At 35.8% G+C, this 27,625-nt stretch overlaps 2 protein-coding genes across 3 annotated transcripts; both read right to left on the bottom strand.

Moving 5' to 3' along the window:
• Positions 1–14,727: 14,727 nt before the first annotated feature.
• On the bottom strand, positions 14,728–22,202 carry LOC118800617 (H-2 class II histocompatibility antigen, E-D beta chain-like). Of its 2 annotated transcripts, XM_036560884.1 has the most exons (7): positions 22,094–22,202; positions 19,095–19,311; positions 18,914–18,966; positions 15,670–15,951; positions 15,106–15,219; positions 14,988–15,016; positions 14,728–14,853 (listed from the first exon to the last, which is right to left on the bottom strand). In XM_036560884.1, the coding sequence occupies exons 1-6, from the start codon at positions 22,200–22,202 to the stop codon at positions 14,994–14,996; spliced, it is 798 nt and encodes a 265-aa protein (XP_036416777.1). In that variant the 3' UTR covers positions 14,728–14,853; positions 14,988–14,993. The 2 variants fall into 2 exon arrangements, with proteins under 2 accessions (XP_036416777.1, XP_036416776.1); XM_036560883.1 differs by lacking the exon at positions 18,914–18,966 and having other exon boundaries at positions 19,042–19,311.
• A 1,743-nt stretch (positions 22,203–23,945) lies between these two features.
• LOC118800614 (H-2 class II histocompatibility antigen, A-U alpha chain-like) lies at positions 23,946–26,886 on the bottom strand. Its single transcript, XM_036560879.1, has 4 exons — positions 26,754–26,886; positions 25,783–26,031; positions 25,065–25,346; positions 23,946–24,767 (listed from the first exon to the last, which is right to left on the bottom strand). The coding sequence occupies exons 1-4, from the start codon at positions 26,839–26,841 to the stop codon at positions 24,646–24,648; spliced, it is 741 nt and encodes a 246-aa protein (XP_036416772.1). The 5' UTR covers positions 26,842–26,886; the 3' UTR covers positions 23,946–24,645.
• Positions 26,887–27,625: the final 739 nt, after the last annotated feature.

Below are 27,625 nucleotides of genomic sequence, written 5' to 3'. Positions count from 1 at the left end.
ATCTGTGATCAGTCACTCTTTACAGAACTGACACTCTGTGTTTACCTTTCTTCGCCGAGTTGAACAGCTGCCCATCCTGTGGGTCTGATGCTGTTGCTTCTTCTGCCTTGTTCGGGTGCGACTGCTCGCCAGCCTTCTGGACCGGCTTGACCACCACTGAGCTTGATGCTGTGCAAATCTCACCCTCATGAACTGACCCTCCCGATGATGCTGCTGCATAAACTAAAACTAATCTAATTAACCATTGCTTCTCCTGTTTTCCCCGTTTTGTATTATAATACTTTATACTAACGCTGTTTGCTATCTGGTGTCGACCAGAGGAGGATGGGTTCCCCTTTTTGAGTCTTGTTTCCTCTCAAGGTTTCTTGCTCTTGCTCTTAGGGAGTTTTTCCCTGCCACTGTCGCCACTGGTGAGGCTCATGGGGGCTCAGACTCTTAAATTTTTCTGTAAAGCTGCTTTGTGATGACACCTTTTGTAAAAAGCGCTATGCAAATAAACTTTGACTTGCTCGCTACTAGAAAAAATATATATTGTTTATAGTGTACACTATAATACATAGTTTATAGTATTTTGTACATAAAATATGCATGCAAATATAATATTATGATATATGAACTTTTTCACTGTGGAATTGGTATTGAACAGTTACATAAAGGGCATTAAATAACATCATTAGGCCTGTATTGATCCCGTACAGTATTCCTGATTTGCAGTTGAACTATATGAACTTTACCCAGAGACTGATAATGCAGCTCTGTTTCTGCTCTTTCATTGGTTCACTTGGTGAAAGTGGTTTAGAGTCAGCAGGGACTTTTCCACACTGCTCTGACCAGTTCATGGTTGTGGTTTTAAACTAGCTCTCAAAAATGAGAACTAAAAACAAAGTCCTGTTTTCTCATGACATTGACTTCAAAGATTCACTGCTCATCACTCACAATACTGTCAAAGATCTGAAGTTTACAGTTTCTAATGACTGAAATAATTAGTTTGTATTCTTGTCCTTTAATACCAGTTTGGAAGCTAAACTGGAAGCAGTCATGTATAACCAGTTTGGGATGATTACACCAACAAAGCTGCATGATTTTGAGAGGCTGCACATCAGCACATAAAAAACAAATTACTGGATAAAACACATACACACACATACACACACACATCATCTAAATCGCTTATCCTTCTGGGTCACGGTGGGGTGCTGAAACCTATCCCAGCTGTCATTGGGCGGAAGGCAGGATTGGATAGAACAGGAAAAGAAAATATTTTTTGTTATTTTTTGCTAACATAATGATTAATATAGAGAAATTTGTTTTCATGAAGATTTCTAAAGTCATATCGATAAAGACACTAAACACTACACCAGTTTTAGGATCACAATGTGTACAATTTCTTCTGAGAACTAGATGTCACATTTTCTTTGCTTCATATTTCAGCAGCTGCTGCACAAGATCTTTAAGCTAATTTTAAGAGATCTGTGTTACACCCCATGATGTCGTTCAGTCAGTAACCACTTGAAATAAGGACACACAGTGTCACTGATGTGAAGCACTGCTAATATAAAGCATCAAGAAGTGTTAGATGGCTAATGGTGCCAGCTTATGGAAAATTTTCAGCCTGCTAAACACGAATGATCATGCACTGCAGCATTGTAGATAACAGTTTTACTGTAAGAGAGAATGTGTTTTCAGTTCACCCTAAATAAAGGTAAAAGGTGAATGAAAGAATCAGTCCATCAGTCAGTAACTACGTAGAAGAACCTAATATTACTAAAGAAACCTTTTAGACATGTGTGAATCTCATTTAGTATTCACGTTTTGCAGCTGAACTCTCTGTATGAACTCTACCCAGAGACTGATGAGGCAGCTCTGTTTCTGTTCTTTCATTGGTTCACTCAGTGAAAGTGGTTTAGACCCATCTGGGACTTTTCCACACTGATCTGATCAGTTCCTGATTGTGGTTTCATTTGGTTCATGCTAACTCCTTAAAACTAGAACCAAAACAGAGTCGTGTTTGGTTACATAGAACTGGAAGTTGATCAGCCACACTGGTTTCATAAACCTGAAATGAACCATTTTAATAGCTTAAATAACTGGTTGTCATTCTCCTCTTTTATCACAGTGTGGAAATGTTTCTGTTAAACTGAACACAGGATGTGTGAGGATCACACACTGCTAAACCTGCAAGGCTTTTTCAAATTGCATATCTGCACATGAACATTAGACCCACAGTTATGTTTGCGCAGAATCATGTTTATACGGAGACTCATTACAATAATTAAATGTAATGTCTTTTTGGGAAGACAACTTCAGACAACCACAATACAGGCTTCAGGTCGCAGCAGTCATTGGGCAGGAAACACCCTGGACAGGTCGCCAGTCCATCACAGGCATCATAATGAAAGTTTTATCTAAAGAAGTTAAATCTAGAAACACATACACACACAGACCCACACACACTAACAGCAGGCCATGTAGGAGGAGAACAGAGTGAAGGACACAGCACCTCCACACTTTTACTCCCCGCAGGTTCACCCAACACCACATGTGTAATATACGATCAGGCATAACATTATGACCACCTCCTTGTATTTCCACTTTTTGTCCATTTTATCAGCTCCACTTACTATATAGGTGCACTTTGTAGTTCTACAGTTACAGACTGTAGTCCATCTGTTTCTCTGATACTTTGTTAGCCCCCTTTGACCCTGTTCTTCAGTGGTCAGGACCCCCATGGACCCTCACAGAGCAGGTACTATTTGGGTGGTGGATCATTCTCAGCACTGCAGTAACACTGACGTGGTGGTGGTGTGTTAGTGTGTGTTGCGCTGGTACGAGTGGATCAGACACAGCAGTGCTGCTGGAGGTTTTCAACACCTCAGTGTCACTGCTGGACTGAGAATAGTCCACCAACCAAAAACATCCAGCCAACAGCATCCTGTGGGCAGCGTCCTGTGACCACTGATGAAGGACTAGAGGATGACCAACACAAACTGTGCAGCAGCAGATGACCTATCGTCTCTGACTTTACATCTACAAGGTGGACTGACAAAGTAGGAGTGTCTAATAGAGTGGACAGTGAGTGGACAGCATTGCTGTGGCTGATCCACTCGGACCAGCACAACACACACTAACACACCACCACCACGTCAGTGTTACTGCAGTGCTGAGAATGATCCACCACCCAAATAGTACCTGCACTATAAAGTGCACCTATATAGTAAGTGGAGCTGATAAAATGGACAATAAGTGTAGAAACAAGGAGGTCATAATGTTATGCCTGATCGGTGTAAATGTGTGGGGGGTGAACAGTGTGAAGGCACTGAAAATAGGTTATTTTATTTGTTCTACACAGAAAATAAGAATCATGTCTATATAGAGATTCATTACAACAAAATAATAATAAATCACATAATTTTTATTTTGGTAAACATTGAAAATGGGTCCCACAGACATGAACACCACACAAGTGTTAATTTACACATTACTGTATTTGGGGGCAGTGGGTTTCAATTTACTGAGTTAACTTATGTTGCACTGTTGTACCCTATCTTAGAACAAACACTCATTACCAAATATATAAAATAAAATAAAGTAAATACTCATCATTAAAAAATATATAATATATAATATATATATATATAATCTAGTATCTTTTCACAGAAATTTGTCTTGGTTCAATTATAGACTGAATAGCTTTGGCCAAACAAGAGAAAAGCTGACATCTTTATTTCTGACATCGGAGTTTCTCTGTAATAATGAAATGCAACATGTAAAGTTTAATTTAATGATATTGAACATGAGGACCAGAAACTTTGTTACGTCTTTTGTAAATCATTTTGCATATGGATTTTATAATAGAAATAAAATGTTGCATACAAAACATGTTTTTGACTGAGTTCTTTTGATTATGTAGAATCAGCATATTCACCTGTGCTTCTTAGTTTTGATGAGATTACATTTACATAATTCATCAGGAAACAATGTTTCAGCCTTAAGACACTGCACGTTACAGTTAGAACTAGACTCTCCTGTATGACCTGAAACTTTCACTTTCACTGATGGGTGTAGCTAAAAGTCCTTGTCTACAAACAATGTTTGCGCTGACGGTTTTCACAGAAGACTAAAACTTCAGGAAGAAATAAAAGCAAAACCACACAACGATTCAACCACTTCAACAAGTCAGCCAACAGCAGAACAGGAATACTGTTGCATTAGCAGTCTCTAGGAAAGGTCAATATAGAGAGCCCAGGCACACAGCATGAACCATGTTCCTGCTTTAAATGTTCAAACCATTGATGGTATTTGCAAAACCCAGAAAAGGCATCTCACAGCCATCATGTGAACGAGCAGTAAATGGCTTCTAAAACAAGGTATCAAGAAAAAATCAGTTTTGAACAGAGGTTTTGATCTGCCAAATCAATAAGCTATCTCTGAGTCCTGATTATAGATAGATAGATAGATAGATAGATAGATAACTCATATATAAGTATAAGAGTAGAAATAAAAGTATGTCTATTTGCATATTTACATGGCATATGAGACAGATTTGTTGTATTTACATGATAGCAGGCACTGAGTGGTATGAGGTCATCTAAAAACACAATGAGTATAGAAATAACTAGGAGTTGCAGCAGTATTTACAGTGTAAAGTGTACAGTGAGAGTCAGTACAGTAGCAGGTTATGATATATTGTGTATTAACAGTAGAGGTGATATACTGATGTGGTTGAGCTCAGTTCAGACAGCAGGAGATCAGTACCGTCTCTGCAGTAAGGAGACTCGTTGTAGAGCCGTATATCAGTGGGTAAGAAAGATCTCACACGGCCTCTTTAACACAGCACAGCTGTAACAGTCTGCACTGAATGAGCTTCTCTGTTTATCCAGTGTAGCATGCAGGGGGTGTGAGGTGTTGTCCAAGATGGCTAACAGCTTGTTGAGTGTCCTTTGTTCTGCCACAACCTCCAGAGAGTCCACCCCTACAACAGAGCCAGCCTTCCTAATAATCCTAATAATTAAGCGTTATTGCCTGTGATAACATATCCAGACATTGATATTTGACATTTGATTACCTAAATACTGCATCAGCATAATCTCAGCAGATAAATGGATACAAATCATTAGAATCGTATAATTATTTGGTCTGTGGAAGGTCAGCAATGTTCTGTCTTTACCATCAGCTACACCATTAAACACTGTCATCATTGCAAAAGTGAGTAACAGCTGCGTATCTGTGTCTGATGGGTTAATCAGTATTAGCTTGATGTTAGCTTAAGCTAATGTGAGTCTTGCTAATGCTCTGATATTCTCTCAACTCCATTCACTGTCTAGCTAAATCATAAATCTAGACATAATTAGTGACATTGCCATTGTCCATCATCATTCAATGTTAACTGTCCATCGTGAACAATTCTCAACACTCAAAAATGATCAAAACCACAGAATTCATCCTTCACCTGTCTAGCTGTGACAGACTGATGAGTTTAATGCAGGTGGATGGCTGATGTTTTTCCTGTCTATTCTCTCTATTGATTTCTCCTTGACTGGCTCAGGTCTACAGCCTCTTTCTTCTCAGGGCGTCGGAGAGCTGGGATTCTATACGAGCGTATATTATTTTGTTTTTCTGTTTTTTGTTGCTGTTGTTAATACAGATATGAACCATGCAGCACATAACCATGGACATATTTTATCTGTCACAATGATTTATAACATTGTACAAATGGTAGCTCTACAAACTCTGTTGTCATCGCTGCATTGACTGGTAGAATGTCAACAATATGGTGGCAGCAACTGATAATATTAATCCACCTCATTCCTACACTCCATACACTGGGTGACGTTTTAAACTTCTAGTTTCTAACCATCTACACTCAGCCTTCAACTGTTTTATTTGATGTTAGTTCTCTTACTGTTAGATTTTATTTCACTATTTTATTGAATCATTTTATTTGTAAAGTATTTTTTTTCTTATTGTCTATTATCTCAGTTGGTAATTTTACATACCCTTTAAGTTGTTTTCATTACATGTTTACATTTTATTGCTATTTTATCTTTATTTCTTTTCAAGCTTTTATTTATTTTCATTTCTTAATTCATTTCCTTTATTCATTTAGTCTTGTTGGTTTTAATTTGTTTTAGTTGATTAAATTTAATTTGGTAACACTTTACTGTAGGGTACTGATCATAAGGCTTTGTGACACCTATATAAGCTTGTCATGACAACTAACATAACCCTACATAAATGTTTATAATTGTTTATTCCAATAAGTGTAATTTGCTGTAAAGGTTACATTTGCCAGTTTTATGACAGATAATGCAAAGTGGAATAAGCATTTATAAACATTTATGTAGAGTTATGTCAGTTGTCATGACAAGCTTATGTAGGTGTCATGTAGCCTTATGAACAGTGCCCTATAGTAAAGCATTACCTTTCATTTTAACCATTTCAATCTATGTTTAACTTGTTCAGCCACGCTGCAAATGAAGGTCACCTTCAATGTACTTCTGAGTTGAAAGTACATTGAGGGTGACCATTCTGCCTTCATTCTACCTTCAGATTGACTGACTGTAGAAATCTTTTTTAAACCAGCTCTGTGATAATGATCCTCGTATATGTTTACTGTGGTATGTTAGTGTCAAGCTAGCAGGGTTAGCTTGGTGCTGTGTTCTGATGTCAGTTCTATTTTAAATACAGGTATTTCAGCTTATTTCAGGCATGCAAATAACATTGTAAGTCTCAGTTTTTAAGTAACTCTTTTAAAGGCTTGAACTTGAAGTCTGTCTTTTATTATTGTAGTGTTAGCCTGTTAGCCTCCTCTGCCTTCTAGTGAGGGCAGAATTTATCCAGTTATATAGAGAATGCAGAGAAAACCAGTTAAGGTGGGTCTGTTAGCAGCAACTAGTGATGTTTAACTGGCAGTTCATCATCTGGCAGCATTTTAGGAGCTCAGATTTCAACAGTAACAGCTAGGCTTATTTAAGGAGTCGTTATGAAGCCGCAGTTTTGTGTGTCCTGAAGCTCTGCACAGCTCATAGCATTGCTGTTTTTGCCATAATTTCAGCTTCACTTGGCTGTACTGACAGCCACAAACTGCACGTTATCCCAGAACACCAAATGACAAAAAGATAACTTAAAAAGTAAGTAAATCTTCACTAAAAACATTAAGGAATGACACTTCCATTGCCTAACCAGATGTTTCAGCCATAATCTCAAAATACGGTAGTCACATGAAAAATAAGATTGATAGAGAATTATAATACAAAATTGTACATATTTAATTTTGTTGATAGTTAATAGTTAATCCATTGTGTTACACTGTCAAACCCAAAAAAACATAAAAATATTCGTGTACAATAGTATGTTCTACATGATTTCTGGGATGTGAAGAATGTATCATGTTAGCTCGTATGTACTGAATGTGGTCACACTTTATTTGGATGGTCCCCTATAGATGCTCTACAGCTACTTAAACCATTAAAAAACTTTCTGGTGATCCTCAGTTGATTATCAACAACGTTATGGTTAGGGTTAGGGTTAGGAGTAGATGTAGGTTTTACCTTGACATTAGGGTTAGGGTTAGGTTTAGGGTTAGGGATAGATTTAGTAAACTCTTCCACACTGAATTTCAAGTTCAGCTGAATTTAATGGATATTTAGTTGAATATTATTGCAAGGCAGACTGAGCATTTACAAAGCATCTATAGTGAACCATCTGAGTAACATTCAACTTCAAATCCAATGGCATTTAATGACTATTTAGTTGAATGTTACTTAAATATATACCAAACATTTACAAGGAATCTACAGTGGACCATTCAAATAAAGTGTTACCCTGATTGTATATTCCATTTTTTTTATTTTTTTTATTTAACCTTTAATTTAACCAGGCAAGTCACTAAGCACATATTCTTATTTATAATGGTGGCCTGGCAAGTAGAAGCCACTTGAGGAAAGAGAAATTCAAAAGGTGGATTAAATAACAACGGGAAAGCAGTACACAAACCCGATAAGACAACAGTCCATAAAAAAGTTGGGCCTAAATAATCAGTTAATGAAGAAACAGGTACAAGTATCAATAAAAATGTCCTTATTACAATTCTTAAAATTTGAAACTGAGATAATTTTTTCCGGTTTTAATGATTTTTGTTGTTGTTGTTGTTGTTTTGGGTGTTCCAGTTGTGTGCAGCAGCAGACTGAAATAAAGAGGAGCCATAAGAAGTGTTTGTTTTAGGGACTGGTGTTATACTTAGCAGATACTGGTTATTTTAGGGTCTGTAAGTAGGGTGGCGTCTGGCCTAGAAGAGTCTTATAAATTAATGTAGACAAGTTTATATTGTGACAAGTGTGTAAAGAGGTCCAATTAACCAGAAGGTAAAGAGAGCAGTGATGTGTTCTAAAAAGGACATGTGTAACAAAAGAGATAGCAGAATGATGAAGAACATCAAGCTTCTAAAGTGCACCTTTACATGCCAGTGTGTAAACTGCATCACCATAATCAAGCAGAGGATGAATAGAAATCTAGTGATTTTGACAGCACTAGTGAAAGAGGAACAATTTCCATAAAAAGCCAAGCTTGGCCTTGACCTTTGATTGTAGCTTGTCAATATGGTCAGAGATGGATAAAGAACTGTCTACCCAAATAACTAGATATTTTTATATGTTGTAACTTGTTTCAGGATAGCTCCCTCATTTGAGGGAAACCACATGATCTTGGTCTTTGAAATGTTCAATGACAAGTTAAGGTTAGCAAAGGCATTTTGAACCAGGAGAAATCTATCCTGAAACATTGACAGCACAGATTCAGGGCATGAGCCAGTCGCATATAGGATAGTATTATCAGCATATAAATTGTTGTCGGAAGAAAACGTCGTATCTCCAAAATGGTAACTTTACAGGAGAAGGAAAAAACATACTTTACTTTTAATGTAAGTCAATGGAACCCAAAAAAAGTTATTTTGGGCCGTTTCTTTTGGTCCATTCATCATGAAATTTACACACAATGTAAAGGACAACAGCCTTTTTTAAATTATGTCAAAAACTGACTAACGATAAAAATGGAGATACGAGGTTTTCTTCCAACAACAGCGATATAAAAGAAGCCATCACCAGCAGCATGGGAAATATTGTTATTTGCATGCAGGTGCTGAGGAAAGGTAATAAGTAATAGACGTCTTACGCTAACATGCAAGAACCCCAATTTTTTACAGGCTCCGAAATCCTTAAAACATAAATCATGTACAGCCATGTTGGTGTTTTTTGCAGCAAAACTGATAAAAGGGCCAGGGTGGACATGAACATTGCCAGAAATCATAAGCAGCAATGCAATCAGTGCACAGCAAAGAACCTAAGACATTAGTATGTTATACTTTAAAACTGACTTTTGTGTGCACATGGGCACCCATTGACAACAGATTCAAGTTATGCAGTATTCTCATAATGTAGCATGATAATAATTGTAAAATGAAATGAGACTGATTTTGTGTAGTGCAAGTCTAAAAATCTTTCCAACAGAAATGAATCCAGGTCTCTGTTGTGTAAACGTCTTTTGACTTGGCTAGGCAAATGAACGGAACAGTGAAAGCCAAAATCTTGTGTTTTCAGAATGAAAAAACAGATACGGGGCAGCAGAGAAAGAAGCGTTAGTTTTGAGGTAGCCCTACTACAGGCACCAGTAAAAGTTCTGATAACTCAAATTCAGGTGAGCAGTTATATACAAGCAGTTATACACAATAAATGCAATATTAATTGTATATAAATGCAGAATCATAGATCTGTGAACAGTGTCAATTTGGCATTTTAATTTTTAGTCAAGATTTCCTTTCAGATTGCCCTTATTAATGTATATACAGGGTGATTTAAAAGATTAATCTGATTTCAAAATTATTTATTTCGCTTGTAAATCATTACAGAACAAGGCAGTAAACTGTAAATGACCAAAGCATAAGCATAAAGTTATTATGTAAGTTTCTAAGTGCTCAATATGAACCTCCTCCAGCTGTACGGACAACATCAACGCCATAGTCAAATTCATCCCATACTCGATTGAGCATGTCGGGTGTCACTGCACTCATGACCCTTTTGATTTCAGAGATCATCCAGTGTTGTTGGGAGTGGCAGATAAACAGAATCCTTAACGTCCCCCTACAAAAAAGTCACACGGCGTGAGATCTGGTGATGCTGGTGACCTTTTTCTTGGAACTGTTGGTACCAACTATGAATGCTCTGAGCTGTTGGAGCTTCACTGCAGTACTGACAGTCAGAAATTCTATGACCCCCTCTTTCAATTGGTATGTGATTGGTTCCTAGGTGCCTCATGGTTGTAAAAATATGGAAATCAGAATTAATATTTTTGAATTACGCTGTATATCAGAAAACAATGTTGGTGATGATTTTGACAGCCATTGATCTATAGAGTCTTGTTATCTCTATTCCAGGATGGAGGATACTAGTTGTGTATTTTATAAAACTTTATCACTTAATAATCAAATCAATCACTCTCTTTAAACTTTTTCTTGCTTAGATGGAGGTGGTGATCCAATTGAACAGGGCTGCAGAGGACACTAGGCCACACTGAAAACTTTTATATACACTATAGGCCAAAATAAACACCAACATTATCACACACTTCTGCTCTATTTCAGTCCCTAAAGCACATGAATGTAATTAAAGGCTACTAGGTCACTGATTACCTGAGTAATCACTTCTCACTTCTGCTTTCATTTGGTTCCAAAAATTCACCTCAGCTGACATCCAGAAAGACACTATATGACCAAGTATGTGGACACCCCTACTAATTATTGAGCTCAGGTGTTTCAGCTACATCTATTGCTAACAGGTGTAGAAAATCAAGCACATAGCCTTGCACTCTCAATAGACAAACACTGGCAGTATAATGAGTCATACTGAGGCCTCAGTGACTTTAAATGTAGCACTTTCATAGGATGCCACCTTTGCCACAAGTCAGTTCATGAAATGTCTGCCCTACTAGATCTGCCCCTGTCAACTGTAAGTGCTATTTTTGTGAATGATATATGGTCTTTGAAATGTTCAATGACAAGTTAAGGTTAGCAAAGGCATTTTGAACCAGGAGAAATCTATCCTGAAACATTGACAGCACAGATTCAGGGCATGAGCCAGTCGCATGTAAGTGCTATTTTTGTGAATCGTCTTGGAGCAACACAGCTCATGAAGCGGTAGACCAACCAAACCCACAGAGCAGGGCTGGCGAGTGCTGAAGCATGTAGTGCATAACATTTAGCGCATGTATTGCATCACATACTACAGAGTTCTAAACTACCTCTGGAAGCAACATCAGCACAAAAACTGTTGAAGGCAAAAGGGGTTTCCATGGCTAAGCAGCTGCACACAAACCTAAGATCACTATGTGCAATGCCAAGGGTCAGCTGGAGTGGTATAAAGCACCACTGGACTGGAGCAGTGGAAACATGTTCTCTGGAGTGATAAATCATGCTTCACTCTCTGGCAGTCTGATGGACAAATCTGGGTTTGGTGGATGCCAGGAGAACACTACCCATCTGGAGTGCCAACAGTAGAGTTTGGTGGAGGAGGGATGATGGGCTGGGGCTGTTTATCAGTGTTTGGGCCCCTTACTTCCATTGAAGGGTGATGTTAATGCTGCAGCATACAAAGACATTTTAGGCTTCCAATGTTGTGCCAACAGTTTGGAGAAGACCCTTTCCTGTTTCAGCATGACTGAGACCCTGTAGACAAGATGAGCTCCATAAAGACATGGTTTGATGAGTTTGGAGAGACTTCAATGGCCAAAGCAGAATTCTGACCTCAACCTCACTGAAAACCTTTGGGATGAACTGGAACACTGATTGCAAGCCAGGCCTTTTCATCCAACATCAGAACCTGACAACACAAATGCTCTTTTGATTGAATGGGAACAAATGTCTAGTGGAAAGCCTTTCCAGAAGTGTGGAGGCTACTCTGTATGAATGCCCATGGTTTTAGAATGGGATGTCCAACAAGCTCAGATAGGTGTGATACAAGTCAGAACTAAATAAAGTAAATGAAGTTCCATTTTTAATCTTACATATAATAAATTAATTGGATATATGTGTTAAATATCATGTTTCAAATCAAGTTTGGAATTACAACCCCATTTCCAAAAAGGTTGGGATGCTGTGCAAAATGTAAATAAAAACAAAGTGCAATGATGTGCAAATCATATAAACTATACGTTTTTTTTTTAAAATAGTACAAAGACAACATATCAAATGTTGAAACAGAGAAATTTTATTGTTTTTTGAAAAATATATGCCCATTTTGAATTTGTTGGCAAGAACACGTTCAAAAAAACATTTGAAATTCTTTTTGGAAATCATGGACGCTGTGTCCTCCGGGCTAAAGACCATTCTGCTTGTTATCAGTGCACAGTTCAAAAGCCAGCATGCGTGATTGTCTGGGGGTGCAATAGTGCACATGGCATGGGTGATGTGCACATCTGTGAAGGCACTATTAATGCTGAACGATATACAGCAGGTGAAATCAGTATTGAACACGTCACCAATTTTCTAAGTAAATATATTTCTATTGACATGAAATTCTCACAGATGTCGGTAACAACCCATCCAATCCACACATGCAAAGAAATCAAACCATAGATGTCCATAAATTATGTGTAATAATGAGAAATGACACAGGGAAAAAGTATTGAACACGCTTACTGAAATTTATTTAGTACTTCGTACAAAAGCCTTTGTTGGTGATGACAGCTTCAAGACTCCTCCTGTATGGAGAAACTAGTCGCATGCATTGGTCAGGTGTGATTTTGGCCCAGTTTTCCACACAAACACTCTTCAAATCCTCAAGGTTCCGTGGGCTCCACCTTTAGAAATATAATTACTTAGAAAATTGGTGACATGTTCAATACTTATTTCACCCGCTATTTTGAAGCAACATATGCTGCCATCCAGATGACGTCTTTTTCAGGGAAGGCTCTGCTTATTTCAGCAAGACAATGTATTACAACAGCCTGGCTCCATATTAAAACAGTCTGGGTGCTAAACCGACCTGCCTGCAGTCCAGATCTGTCACTACTGAAAACATTTGGCACCTTATGAAATGAAAAATATGACAAAGTTCCCAAACATTTACAGAGTGTTGTTAAAAGAAGAGGATATATCATTTTTCAAAAAACAATAAAATTTCTCAGTTTCAACATTTGATATCTTGTGTTTGTAGTATTTTCCTTTAAAATATTGTTTACATGATTTGATTTGAATATTATTGCATTCTCTTTTTATTTACATTCTGCACAGCGTCCCAACTTTTTTGGAAATGGGGTTGCACTGCTGTGTCCGGATTATGGCCCCAACAGTGCTCACTGGAACCTTCAGTAGTTTAGAAATTAAACTACTGAAGGTTAGACTAAATTGTATGGATACAATTTAGCCTAATTTATTGAGTTTTACTTAAACGACAGTTCACTTAAATGCATTCAACAAATAAAATGTATTTAAGAGTACATTTATAGAACATGATTAAGCATACACATAAATATATTGTTAGAAAAAAACTAAACACAACTTACATGTGCTTAAATTATATTTAAGTAATCTTGATATATTCTATGCCTACAAGTGCCTTTCTGTTTTAAATTGGAACAACTTATGTTACAGTGAAGCTAATTTAAGTAATTAAGATACAAATCCTACTATACTTGAAACATATTTTAAATGTATAGTCTTGAGTGTATATGTACCCATATTTGATTGTTAGTTATTTTGAGTTACATTGTAACTAAAATACAACTAAAATGTACTTAAAAGTCAGTGCTTTAAAATATACTTCTAAATAATACATTTAAGTTGATGATAAATATACTTCTAAGCATGTATCAGCTTAAGAAATACCTTCATTTAAGTATTTCCATAAAATATGTTATGTATATATAAGATATACTCAAGTGTTCTTCGCTGTAGTAAAAAATAGTCCTTAACAATTTATAAAAGTGAGGCTGACTTACTAAGCAAATTCAGTGAGTTCAATTAAGTGTTTTACTTGTTTGTTGCACTATTAGCACTGAGTTGTTTTAGCTTAAATCTGCACCAGCCCTTGGATAAGCCGGAATAGATGTAATAGATGGAATAGATGAAATTGCCAAACAATCAACAGGACTGATTGGTGGCCCTCTTTGCTAAATGATGTATACAAGCTTAGGTAATTTGTCCACATGACTTATAATTTCACAAAATGCATGCTTATAAAGACTGTATTTCAATTTAAAAGACTTTAAACACAAAATAATTAAGAAATATTTATTAAAAGCAGTCCAATACATACAAAATCAAGAGCCAATTCCATCTTGAAGTATTTTACATACAGCTAGTGATGATAATAGAAATGTGTTAATAGAAGTTTGTCTCTTTGATGCTGGTCTGTTAAGGAAAAGGTAAAAGTATGAATAATTCAAGAAGCAGATTTAAAGAGCTCTTCAGTTAGTCAAAGCCAGATTTGCCCATTCCAACAGTAAATGTAAATCTTAGGTACAATCACACACACCTAATAATTAAGTCTCGAGTAAAGATGATCTATAAATGTTTTTTACTGATCATGTAGTAGATCAATGTGAAAATCAGTTTACCTCTTTCACAATTCATGTACTCATAAATGTGTGCAGTAAAGATCAATTTCTAATAGTTCCTCTCATCATTAATAATACATAAAAACTCATAAGAAGAAAACAATCAAGCTTGTGCTTTTAGTAAAGAGTCTTAGAAATAAAACAGCTGTGTAAAATGTATTCTATGAACAGGATGCAGATGACAAAATCTGTTGTAGACTCCTGCTTCACCACCTGAGATTAAAGGTGAGTCCTCAACATCACAAAGACCTGCAGGAATCCAGATAAATGTGTAAGAGCTGAATACTTCACTTTTTATTTTAAAAAGGGAGTGATCTATGTTTGAGTACAATAAAACCAGTTCATAGATTTTAAACAAATGGATAAAAAGAAACTAAGCTTACCAGAGCTTAACTCGGCACCAGGATCCGCCCTGTAAAACACATTAATAAATGTTATGGTAAATCAGATTAATACATCAATACTCCAGATGGCTCATAACTCACTCTTATCTGAACTGACCTGAGGATTTCTTCTTGTAGTAGATGAATCCAGCAGCTGACAGGATGATCCCCAACACCAGCCCTGAAGCTCCAATAGCAATCTTGTTCTTCTCAGACTCAGGAAGAGAGCCATCTGTGTAAACACAAATATTTAATATTAATTTAAAATGTTAAGAAGCTTTGAGTAAATTAAGACATTTTATTAATTTGACTTTGAGTCATGCTGATTCATAATTGACAATGTGTATATATACATATATTTATATAGTCAATTTTTTTCAACATTCTATTTGCACACATAAATGGATCTCTGTCAATCTGATTTGCATAAGCCCTGCTTTTTCTATTTTACATGCAAATCCAAGGAATTTTCTACTGTAATCTCGTGAGATGATCTCATGGCAGATCTTTTTCTCTGTGCAATTAAGCATTTAATAAGAGTTTTTAATAAGGAATAATGACTCCAGTTTTAGGAGACTTACGGTGTAAAAGGCCACTAACTACTTATGCTCAGCCCAAGATGCGTGAAGTGGCTCAGTGCATCTAGCCTGTAAAGTCGGAAATAATGTATGTTTATTCTCACCCCAGTTGTAGATGATGGGCTCCTTGGAGCTGGCGTGGTCCACCACACAGGAGATCTTCTCTCCAGATGTGGGCGTGTACTCCAGGTGGGAGTGGATCTGGTAGTACCAGTCTCCATCAGCCATCTCTGCAGTGGAGGTCACAGCATGGGTCACCTTTTTACCGTCTTTCAGCCAGTACACATCGATGGCTGGGGGGTAGAAGCCATACGCGCTGCACATCAGCATGGCTGGATGACCACCATTGCCCGGCTTTTCTGACACAAGTTTGACCCTTGGCTTCACTATAAATAATACAGATATTATTAGTACATCGATAAAACCAACCTTTTCATAAAATAATTTTAGAGCATTCAGACAAAATGTGTGCAATATGGCTTCTATTTTCAGCAGGCCTTTCTCAGTCACACTAAACACACTGAAGCACCTCTGGCATGATCCTAAAACAAACATCCACAATGCGTTCCCGCAAATGGTCCACATTCAAGAACCTTTTTCCAATAAGATGGTTCACTATTCCATTTGAATTTGGACCATTCATTGCAATATGAACTCTTGTATTTCCATCAAAGCAGGGACACGTCAGTGAGTTTAGTCACTGGGAAAGATGTTTTTACTTTCTTGCTAAAAAAAGAACAGCATATTGAACATAATTTGTGATTATAACACAATGCTGAACCAGAAGTGAAAAAGGGGGGAATAAATTGGTCAAATGATTCACACAGTCAAAAAATCTTGTGGTTGTTGAATCAAACCTGTTGAACTACATTCGAGGTTCTTAAGTAGGGGTATCCAGTCTCATTTGCAAAGGGCTAGAGTGGTTGCGTGCAAATCAAGCACACATGATCATCTGTTGGAGACTGAGTCTAACTGATGAAACATGTGGAATTAAGCTTTGCTCTTGTTTGTTTGGAATGGAAACCTGCAGCCACAGTGGGCCCTTTTCAGATAAGACTGTACATGCCTGGGTTTAACCTTCTACAGTGCAACCCCAGCCATAAACCTCTCACAGTATAGCAACACAAAGTCACTTATCAAGCTCCTTAGGAACAGGTGTTTTGGTTTAAAATGGCCTGATCTGATTTCCAGACTTTTTCCCAACAAGATGGCCCCATTTGAATGTGGACCAAAATGTACTATTTTGTAATCACAGCATTAAAAGCACAGCAAGGGATCTTTGAGCAGTGCCATAGCAGAACCACTTTTGGTTCCCTAAAGAATCATATTTGAAAAAGGAAATTGTTAAGAAGCATTTAAAGGTTTTAAGAACCCTTATATAATGTAAAGGTTCTATTCTGATTGCAGGGTGCTTCCTAGAACCTTTACACTATGTAGAGGTTCTTTAAACTATAAAAAGGTTCTTCACTCTGTTTTGATAAATATATAATTATGGGGGGTTGCGCAGATAGTTTAACATTGGTTTTTAAGATGAGTTTTTTTTTTCTTTTGAAGTGAAAATGTTAGACCTTTGGAGTAAAGAGTCCCTCTAGACACAGGCAAAAGCCCCCCTTTAGCATGTCACCACAAAAACATAATTCAGTTAGATTTTCATCATAAAGAGACACATACTTTACTGGAGTATACATACGTTACTGTTCTGTCATGTACAATAATCAGTTACACTTACTAATCAGATATTAAATGCATAAAAAAAACCAAAATGAACACAATGTTGAATGAGTTTGCTTTGTTTACATGGTTATAATAATAATAATAATAATAATAATAATAATAATAATAATAATAATAACTAGAAACGGAAAGTTCATGAACGAATGTTGCCAAAATGTTTTTAAGCAGAAGCTGCAGTATCCATGGTGGATGGTAATTCGTTGCTAGGTGCTACTGTGAATGGAAAGTTCCACCTTAAATTCTGTGCCACGTTAATTTTAGGGCTACCTTAAACTAAGTTCCACCTTACATTCTGTGCCACCTTAAATTTAGTGCTATGTTAATTCCAGTTCCACCTTAAATTCTGTGCCACCTTAAATAGAGTTCCACCTTAAATTCTGTGCCACCTTAAATTTAGTGCTACGTTAATTGAAGTTCCACCTTAAATTCTGTTCCACCTTAATTTTAGTACTACTTTAAGGAGAGTTCCACCTTAAATTCTGTGCCAAATTAAAAGAGGTTCCACTTTAAACACATAGAGGAGTGCTGGTCAGTATGGCTGTGGATTAGACCTCATCCTCCCCTAATAACTAAATATTAAATATTAAAAACAGACATACCAATTCCTAAATGAATACAGAAATAAATAAACTGGGGAATACTCATATACAGAAGTGTAAAACAAACATAAATACAAACAAATTAAACAATTTTGTTATTTAAATGCATAATTTTTGTTCCCGTTATTATTATTATTATTATTATTATTATTATTATTATTATTATTATCATTTCTTAATATTAAATATTTGTAATTTAAAATAGTTAAATGGCATTGACTTTAATTAAAACATGAAGCCAGCAAAACATTGAGGTGGTAAGTGTGCAGTCCTGATGTCCTGTAATATATGAGTTAAAGAGTACATGATTTACATTAAACTTTTCCTTAAATCTCAACAAAACCTTAGTAAAACTTAGTAAACTTTTTTTTTTTGTTCTTGTTTTTGTTTATTTTCTTAATAAGACTTCGCCTTTTTGTTGTTTGCAACATTCTGTCTCGTTCTCTCTACAACTTCATGCTCTACAGTGTAAAAACTGGGGTTTTAACATTAAAAATTTAGTGTTCGGGCCACTTCACAATTCTGAAGTAATTAAACTTTATACTTAATACTGAAGTAAATTTAAACTTTAAGTTAAAAGCCCAAATAGTTTTTACAGTGCATAAATTATGCACTCAAGTTTATTATTATCCTGTAAAAATCTCTCATCAAATAAAGCTGCTTTAATATAAAGCACTGTACACACTGTAAAAATATTTGTTATCTTGAATAAGTAAACTTGCTGCAATAAAATTGTAAGACTATTGGACTTTATAGCTTATAATTACACATCATATTAATCATCTGTGTGTGTTCATGGCCAAGATGCAAGTGCAAGACGCTAAAACGATGACAAAATTAGCTTTAAACATAACATTAGTTTCTAACATTTAAATATATATATTTTTAACAAAACGTTGTGACCATTGTTTGCTTTACAAAATATATTTTTTTTCCGGCCCTGAGGCTGTAAATAAGTAAAATAATGTAAATGGACTGGAAGCGAGTCTCATCTGCATCTCCGCTTCATGCTTACCTGTCTTTTCCAAAACGTAGGAGAAATCATTTTTCAGGTTGTGTTTGCAGTATCTCTCCAGCTCAGCTCTTTTCTGCTGTTGAAGCTCTCGTGTTTTCTTTTAACAGTGTAGTCTGTGTGTCACTTACCTGTTTTCTCCAGAACATTAGAGTAGTCTATTTGTAGATTGGGTTTGCAGTATCTCTCCAGCTCAGCTCTCATCTGCGCTACTTCAGGTCCCTTGTTAAAGCGCTCTGCATTCTTCACTCCGAGCGCAGTGAACCCTACATACTCCCCCACAGTGCTGTTAAACCGTGCCACTGGATCCTTATTAAAATACGTGGTCCTGATGAATTCCGCATCCGACAGATCTGGTGAACTGGTGATACATTCATCTGTCGTGTACGTATAATACCCATCTGCCAATGAAACAAAGAAAAAGAAAATTAATAGTCACAGTAACAAACATGTCTGTGTAAGACAATCAAATAAATATGAATGTTATTAAATAAAGAAGTCACAATGTTTCATTAAACTTGATCACATCATAACACAGAGAACTGTACTGTCTAAACAGTTTTATCAAATTTGTACGTTTAATTAACCTTAGGTTATTATGTACAATAATCGCTTATATCCAAAACAATCTTTAACATTTGTTTTTCTTGAAAACACATTACTAACGTTAGTAAACACAAATAAACTTGAATATAGTTACAAAAAAAGTAAGCCGTTTGTTTTCAGGTAAAATGTTGTTGAAGTGACGGCCGTGGCTGTAATGTATATGTTTGTGTGTTTGTGCTGCTTTTTCCTCTTTTTGCCTGTTGCAGGTCTGCGATTGGCCATCTGGGGACGCACTGCAACTACAAAAGAGGGTACGAGCATAGAGAGAGATAGCGCTTTATCCCTTTTGACCGTCTAGAAAAACCGGACTCACCCCGCTGTTTTTATGTGGGGGGCCAGCTGAGGTCAATGCTGTCACTTCCTGATCAGCTTCGGGAACGCGTGAGACTGCGCAGGCGCCTTAATGGCGCAAATCTCCCTGTGCTGTTCAAATGACTACACTGTGTGTAGAAGCTGCCCGGCAACATTTTGCGGACGCGGTAAAGGAACATAAATCATCACAGCCATTCAGTACGACACAGTACACTTTCACCAAATACTGAATTTTATTTTCTCCATCATTACTTGGTTGTGGGAAATATGTTGCAGAATTAGAGAACAGAAAAGAGCAGGATAAAGACAACACAGTGAAAACAAAAAGCCTCAACTAAAAATATATTAATGATCATTATAAAACAAACAAACAAACAAACAAACAATTAAATAAATAAATAAATAAATAAATAAATAATAGTTGTGGGTGTTGTTGTTGTTGTTATTATTATTATTATTATTATTATTATTATTATTATTATTTTTCATTATTATTTTACAGAGAACCCGCTCTGTGCTTTGTATTATTAAGGAGTTTTTATTTATAACCTTACACTGCAGTGTTTCCAGGCGCAGTTTTCTCACATCATTTTCTGTGCTGTCACAGAAAAGCGTTTATTTTGAAGCTACAAAGTGATGGTCAGGCCTGTGGATCAGAGGACAGGGCCCTATAGTGATCTAAAACAGCTCAGATGGGGCCCAGTAAAGTTTTGACTTTCACTGCAATGGCTGTTTGATTAAACCTGTGTAGTTTGATATTGATATTAAAGATCATATTCACTGCAACTGTGTTATTTAAGTTTGTTGCTCCTTGAAATCTTAACATCCCTGGGTAGGTATGAGCAGGTACTGTTTGTTTTGGACTGCCTCTTGTCTCCTGTTTTGCTTTAAAGGTAGTAAGGGTAGTTTAAGTAAGTAAGTCAAATTTATTTGTAAAATGCTTTTCACAGGCATACATCACAAAGTGCTTTACAAAAGCATTATACAACATAAAAACAACATAAATACATGATAAAAATATACACTACACAGTAAATACAGAAAATGCAGACCTGGTGCACACATATTACCCAAACACCTGTATAAAAAGATCTGTCTTTAGCTGCCTTTTAATAGAATCCACAGAATCAGCAGTCCATAAAGGAGTGGGCAGGGCAGGGTTTTCTACAGTTTAGGTGCTATGGCCTCAAAAGCCCGATCTATGCCAGTGTAGTGTACTTTTTAGTCCAATTTGTTTCTCAGATTTAGTCAGCATTAAAATCCTTAGTTTGTGATGTTAATTGTTTGATCAATGTCTGTCCCTAAAGTCACTCCACCCAGAGGAGCTCCTTTTTGACATTGTGATTGCAACAACCTATAAAACAAATCTTTGCTGGATGATTTGTAATCTTGTTCTGTGTTTTGGTCTGAAGCAGGTCTGGGTGAGAGAATCTGCTCTCATTCATGATGCGGCCTATTCTAGATGAGTCATAACACTGTGTTGAGCTGGTTAGAAGAACACAGTTATCTGTGCAGTAAACATTTATCAGAAAATATAAAAATAAATAATAAGTCTATCCAGTCTATTGTAATATTATGTGTGTTAGCTTAATCATGTACAGTTTCCATCCAATACCTAGTTTATCTAATCAATCCTGCATTAATTTACATTTGTTTAATCAGCCTTTCATTAAGTCAAATCAGCCCTTCATTAAAGTTAATCTATCTAATTGAGTCTTAATTAAACAACATCAATTTAATCAATATTTCATTATGTAAAACCAGTTTAATCAATCCTTGGTTAACATAAATCAGGTTAATAAATCCATTAAATTAAAGTATGTGTGTTGCTGGTGGAAACTCATACAGTGTGTGGAGCTGCATCACAGAGAAGAGGAACCAAATCAGCACTGACTTATTTAAAAGGCTGCATCATTTTCACATTAATCAAATATATTACATCAAAACAGATTGTCTTTCAGTTATTTGTGCAGTTATTATTAATAATTATCCATCACTTTTTCACACCTTTTTCACACTCTTTCCCAGTTTTTCAGACTTCAGTGTGCTTTTCTAATCAGCACACAGCTCAACATAGCAATAACATTACTGAAAACTGAAAAGTCTATATTTTTTACTGTATTCATGTTAATTAGTATTTATATAAAAGCATATTTACTGCCCAGATAGACAGTTTTCTGTACTGTACGAAATTGCTGCACATGAATATACCATGTCTGATGTTTATTTTATTAATTCATAAAATGATCATAAATGTAAACGTACCTGTCCTTATAGACAGAGTCAGTGTGAGCAGCAGCTGCAGAATCCGGATCATTGTGTCTCTACATTCAGTAACAACTGAGAGAGTTTCAGAGAGTGAGTTCCAGTTCATACAGACTCTTCAGTTCACTGACCAATCAGAATCAGCTACACCACTGCATCACAGGTTACTAGGCAGCAGCATCAGTGAATTTCAGACAGGATGAATAAACAATAATAAGATGATACAACTGCCAAAGAAAATGCCCAAAGTCAGTTTTACTGACACTTTTGCACTGCATCTAATGAATATAACATGGTTCAGTAAAGCAACAAGCTGACTTCATCACAGAGAAGGGTGTTCTTTATCTAAAACTCCCTTCCCGTGGTAAAATCGCAACACACGGCCTCTCATGGCTTATTGCTTTTATAAAACAATGGCCAACCAAAATATATTAAAATACACAAGGTTTTAGATAATTATTTAAGTTATTAATAATAATGAACATAAACAAGTATTCCTCCAAGAAATGTTGTTCCTTTAGAGGACAGTATCGTTGCTAAGCAACCACTGAGGTTGAATGAGGAGAAAGTTTGGTCACCAATCACTGTATACTGTGGTCATTTCATGATTTTTAAAACTTTTTTGTGTATAGTGAACACATGTAACACAGCACTGTTTAATGCAAATACTTTCAGTTTATAAGTACTTTTTGGTCACCAAATTACCACCGCGAGTTTTCTGCCAGTCTGACAATGCCACTTTTCTCACACTGGGGCTGAATCTCAAACGGCTCCCTGCTCCCTACATAGTGCACTATGTAGGAATTTAAATACTGGATCCTGCACCATAACAATGCAAAATATCGCTAGAAATGGTCATTTGGGATTCATCCACATTCATACCCAACAAGCAGTAATACAGTTCAGTTGATGTGAGGCAGTCATAGCTGTGGTATATTGGGGATTTTACAATAGCTTCGAACGTGGCTCAGCCAATCAGATCTTAGGACCGGAACTATCCGTTTTATAAGTAAGGTTTTAGATTTGTTTTTATTTCAAATGTAGTCTATAATGTCTATGTATATGTTCTTCAGTGCAGTGAATGTATAAAGTGTGTATGTAACAGAGCTAGCAGTTATGAAGGATTTTTAAAGGTCTGATTTGGTTGCATAATGGCTATAGGGAATAAACTGTTCCTCAGACTAAAGGTGAGGACAGAATTAGTCCTACAGGTGACAGATGATAGGAAGGCAAACAGAGGATGATGGGTAAATAGTGATTTCATTAAAAGAAGGAAATCAGGAGTATATGACATTTTTTTAAAGTTTGTAATTTAATTGTTGTCTAGTTTTATGATTTCTTGTTTTGGGTGTGTGTGTGTGTGAGGACTAAATGTCACATATATTTCTCAACAATTTTTGCTTTAAAATACAAGAATCATAAAAGTGAAAAAACTGGATGATGTCCAATAACAAGACACTGAAAACACCCAGAAAGCAAACAGCTGTGAAGCTTTCTGTGGTTCACCTTGTTTTCTTTTTTCCATATATTCATGTCTATTTCACACTTTAAGGTGATAAAGATATCCCAGATTTCACAGACTTGAACAGTTCTATCTATATGAAAGGAGATCATGCTTATAAGACTTACTCTTCTACATGCTGCTATATTAAACTAGAAACAACAGCAATACCATTATGCATAAAACTGGTTTTCTTTGTAGAAAACAAGACTAAAGAGTTTGCATTACATTTCAAACTGCTTAATCTGTACTGAACATTTTATGAAAGTTAACCTCTGTTTACATGGCTGTTCCCATGAAAAACAAATGATGAACAGATATTTTGATTCCACTTTAAACACTGAGCTTATATCATTGCAAATACTTATGATCAAGTTTAATTTGAATACTTCAAGTGTAATGTCCAAATTCTTGAAAATGAGATGTGAGACATGATATGAAAGCTTTCTTCCCCAGTCCTCAGATTTAATTAAAAGCTTGCAAAAATGCCAACATTAGTTGATGTTGATTATCTAATAATATTCAATAAAAAAAGTGTTTACATAAAAATAATATTGATCTTCATGCAATGCAATTCTCCAATCACAATTTATTTTTCTTTTACATTTACTTTTTTATTGTAACAATAAAATGTAAATGTAAACTTGTTTTATTTACTTTTCATTTAACTGCAGGTTTAATTCCAATCATCAGCTTATAGGAAAATAACAGGTATTAAACAAAAATTTGTGGAGTTACTCTTTTACCCTTTAGAGTTACTCTTTATTTACTTTGGCCAACTAAATCATTTTAGGTCTTCAAAATATGTGAACACACTCCTGTGGGAATATAACAATATATAACAATATGAAGAAATTTTAGTTGCATAGAATTCAAATGGACAAAGGCTTGATTACACTAGGTGCAAAATTACAGCACAAAGACATGGTGTAGAACATCGAAACAAAAAAATAGAAAAATGACAAAATGTAGAGTACAAGAAAAATCACACAAGCTTCAAACATGCAAATCATCTTGTAATGACTTTTCTGTATTGTTGACAGTCAGACTCTCAGTTACAGTTGTTTCCTTTGACGAGGAAGAAAGTTCCAACAGCGACTCCCAGCAGTCCTGCAGCCAGACCCACTCCACAGAACACAGACGGACCCACACTGGGCAGAGTGTCCTGCACATCTGTACAACACAGACACACACACACACACACGTTTTATTAATTCATACAGTTCACTTTCTGAGAAACATATAATACTGATTTATGTAAAATGTATTTTTTTCATATTTATTTTAGTTCTGATAAGATTTATAATTTCACTTTTAAATGATATTAATTTTATGTGAATGGTTTGTTTGTCCTGGAAATATTTCAGTGTTCAGTCTTGCTCTCTGAAAATAGTACATTCACTGCTACACACATGGATCATTAATAAATCCTTTAATAGAATCAGGTCTATAAGCAGGTACAAATCTCACCCCATGTTTTGGTCAGTGGTCTTTCCAGAGCCGTGTGCTCCACACTGCAGGTGTAGATGTCGCCCTCCCCTGGAGTGAAGCTCAGACGAGAGATCAGGTTGAAGGTTCCATCATCAGTGACATAATATCTGCTGAGAGAAGCTTCACCTGTCACATCTATATCGTTCCTGCTCCAAGACACTCCAACATGAGGCGGGTAGAATCCAGTGATGTGACAGATTAGAGTGTTTTTAGAGCCCAGCACCACATCGTCCTTGGAGTAGATTGAACTTTGAGGGGCATCTGAGGATAAAAATATTCATCTTTTATTGAACAACATTTAGACTGCAAAGTGGAGTAGAATTTATATTAAAAAAAAATCTATATACACAAACAGTGTTTAATGTGACGTCCTTACATTAGAATAAATATCACTTCATTTTACAGTGTAGTGTAAAAGCCTTCTTACAGGCAAACTGATCAGAATGTAGCCAATATGACCATACAAAATAAAAAGCCATTAAGTTTGTGCGACTGATACTTAAAATGGTTACCATGCTGTACGTTGCACAGAAACCTTTTTGTGAACTATCACAATACAGTCTGATTTTTATATTGACTTTTTGTTATTTATGGAACATTATTTTTGATAAATTATTTCCTCTTGGCACGTAGTTCCTCTTCTAAGTTCAGTTTATTTGCAAATACATTTTGTGTTGCAGTGATGTTGATGTTTTACCTTTTGGTTCTGCAGGGCTCTTGTAACCTTCTACAAAAACAGCCAAGTTTTGTTTACAGATTCCTGTATTAGTAACAGCCCCCTCATAGGCTCCTTCTACATAGGAGAAAGGATGTGCAAACTCTGGCAGGGTCATCACTCCTTTTTTCTGACTGAAGTCAGCGTGCCACTTTTCTTCTCCATCCAGTCCATATATCTGCTCTTTCTCTGTATCAGAGCACAGGACTAATGCGATGTCCTTGTGCTGAACTGAGGAAAAAAGAAGAACATCATGTCAGTGCACACATTCACACACTCACACTGTTTTACAAGTATAACCCTTTACTGAGGGCAAGACAAAACTATTTCTGCTTTTAATCTCTTTTGTTTCAGTGCTGTGATCTGTTTAAAAAATATATATCTTCACTTTAGGATTTAACTAACTAGCTTTCATTATTTTTTTACTTTTACTGGCATCTATTTTTTACATTACTTTTAAATTATCCTTACTGTGGTACTCTTATCCCAATTTTATTTGTATTTAATTTAACTTATTATTATTATTATTATTATTATTATTATTATTATTGTTGTTGTTGTTGTTGTTGTTGTTGTTGTTTTGTTTGTTTTCATTGTTTTTATTTGTTGCAATTTTAGTATTTGCCTCTACCTTTAGTTTCTTTTCTTTCTCTGTTGTTTTTGTCATTGTACTCTAAAGCACTTGTAGCTGCATTTCAAAATATATGAAATGTGCTATATAAAAATTTTATTATTATTCATACTATTATTAGTAGTAGTAGTAGTAGTAGTATTAAAGTGTTTGTGATTGCTCTGTACAATTTAAACTAACACAAAAATCTCACATTTCAGTGTAGCATCTACAGTTAACACACTAAATGTTGTTGATTATATAAAATTATAATAATATTACAGTGATTACAGTCCAGCACAACAGTTCACTACTTAGTACTGAAATTTTCACTCTTACTCACTTTTAGCCTCTGTGTAGAGAAGAACTGCACAGACGAGAATCAAACACAGCTTCATCTTGATCAGTGTAGAGGAAACAAACTCATACATGAGTGAGAGCTGACTGACTACAGTCTCTCTGTGTGTCTCTCTCTCACTGACACCTCTCAGTAAATCAGCCAATGGGATTATTACTTTCACTATGACACTGCAGTATCTGGGTGAGTTTAGTTTTCAGCTTCTCAGACCTCTTGACTCTTCAGCAGAAGCACAAGCACTTCATTGTGACTCACAACACATTCCTGTGCAACTTGTCCTCACATTATGATTCTTGAACACAACTGAAAGTATAATATTTCCTTTAACTTCATTAATACTGTGGAACTTCTCATTTTTAAATTTTTTTTTTCATTTTCATCATTTGACCTAATGCTTTTAACACTGTGTGAAGAATTCATGATGATTGGATCAATACAAATGTCTCAAAAATGACTTTTGTAATAAATTGTCCTCTGTTGCGCAGTTCGATTTGTAAAGCACAGCTCTCAGTCTCTAGAGATAAACATTTTGGCTTTGCAGTAACTCATTAGGAATGTGTGACTGAGTTTGCTGGTTTTGGTTTTCAGTGCAGGTTCACTTCAAGAGAGAGTATCATTGAAACAGTCAACCATGACATTAAAAACATTTCTTAATATTAATGATAATATTATTATTATTATTATTATTATTATTATTCTGCGACCCAGAAGGAGCAGCATATTAGAAGATGTGTGTGTATTATTATTATTATTATTATTATTATTATTATTATTATTACACATTTATCCCTCAGTTGTGTGGTATTACAGCAACAACACATTTTTTGAAGTAGCAGTGCAGTTTGAACATGTTTTAA

This window comes from Colossoma macropomum, unplaced genomic scaffold (assembly GCF_904425465.1).
Source record: "Colossoma macropomum unplaced genomic scaffold, Colossoma_macropomum, whole genome shotgun sequence".
Lineage (NCBI taxonomy): Eukaryota > Metazoa > Chordata > Actinopteri > Characiformes > Serrasalmidae > Colossoma > Colossoma macropomum.
This window is presented reverse-complemented; position numbering and strand designations above follow the sequence as displayed.

What these genes read in the sequence shown, in the direction of transcription:
- LOC118800617 (XM_036560883.1), bottom strand. Translation starts at nt 22,202, where the DNA reads ATGAACTGGAACTCACTCTCTGAAACTCTCTCAGTTGTTACTGAATGT. An exon ending in TAATGTTCTGGAGAAAACAG is followed by an intron (nt 15,952 to 19,041) that starts GTAAGTGACACA and finishes TATTATTTATAG; the next exon opens with TGAAGCCAAGGGTCAAACTT. An exon ending in GCCCATCATCTACAACTGGG is followed by an intron (nt 15,220 to 15,669) that starts GTGAGAATAAAC and finishes GTGTTTACACAG; the next exon opens with ATGGCTCTCTTCCTGAGTCT.
- LOC118800614 (XM_036560879.1), bottom strand. Translation starts at nt 26,841, where the DNA reads ATGTATGAGTTTGTTTCCTCTACACTGATCAAGATGAAGCTGTGTTTG. An exon ending in TCTCTACACAGAGGCTAAAA is followed by an intron (nt 26,032 to 26,753) that starts GTGAGTAAGAGT and finishes TTTTTTCCTCAG; the next exon opens with TTCAGCACAAGGACATCGCA. An exon ending in GAGCCCTGCAGAACCAAAAG is followed by an intron (nt 25,347 to 25,782) that starts GTAAAACATCAA and finishes TTTTATCCTCAG; the next exon opens with ATGCCCCTCAAAGTTCAATC.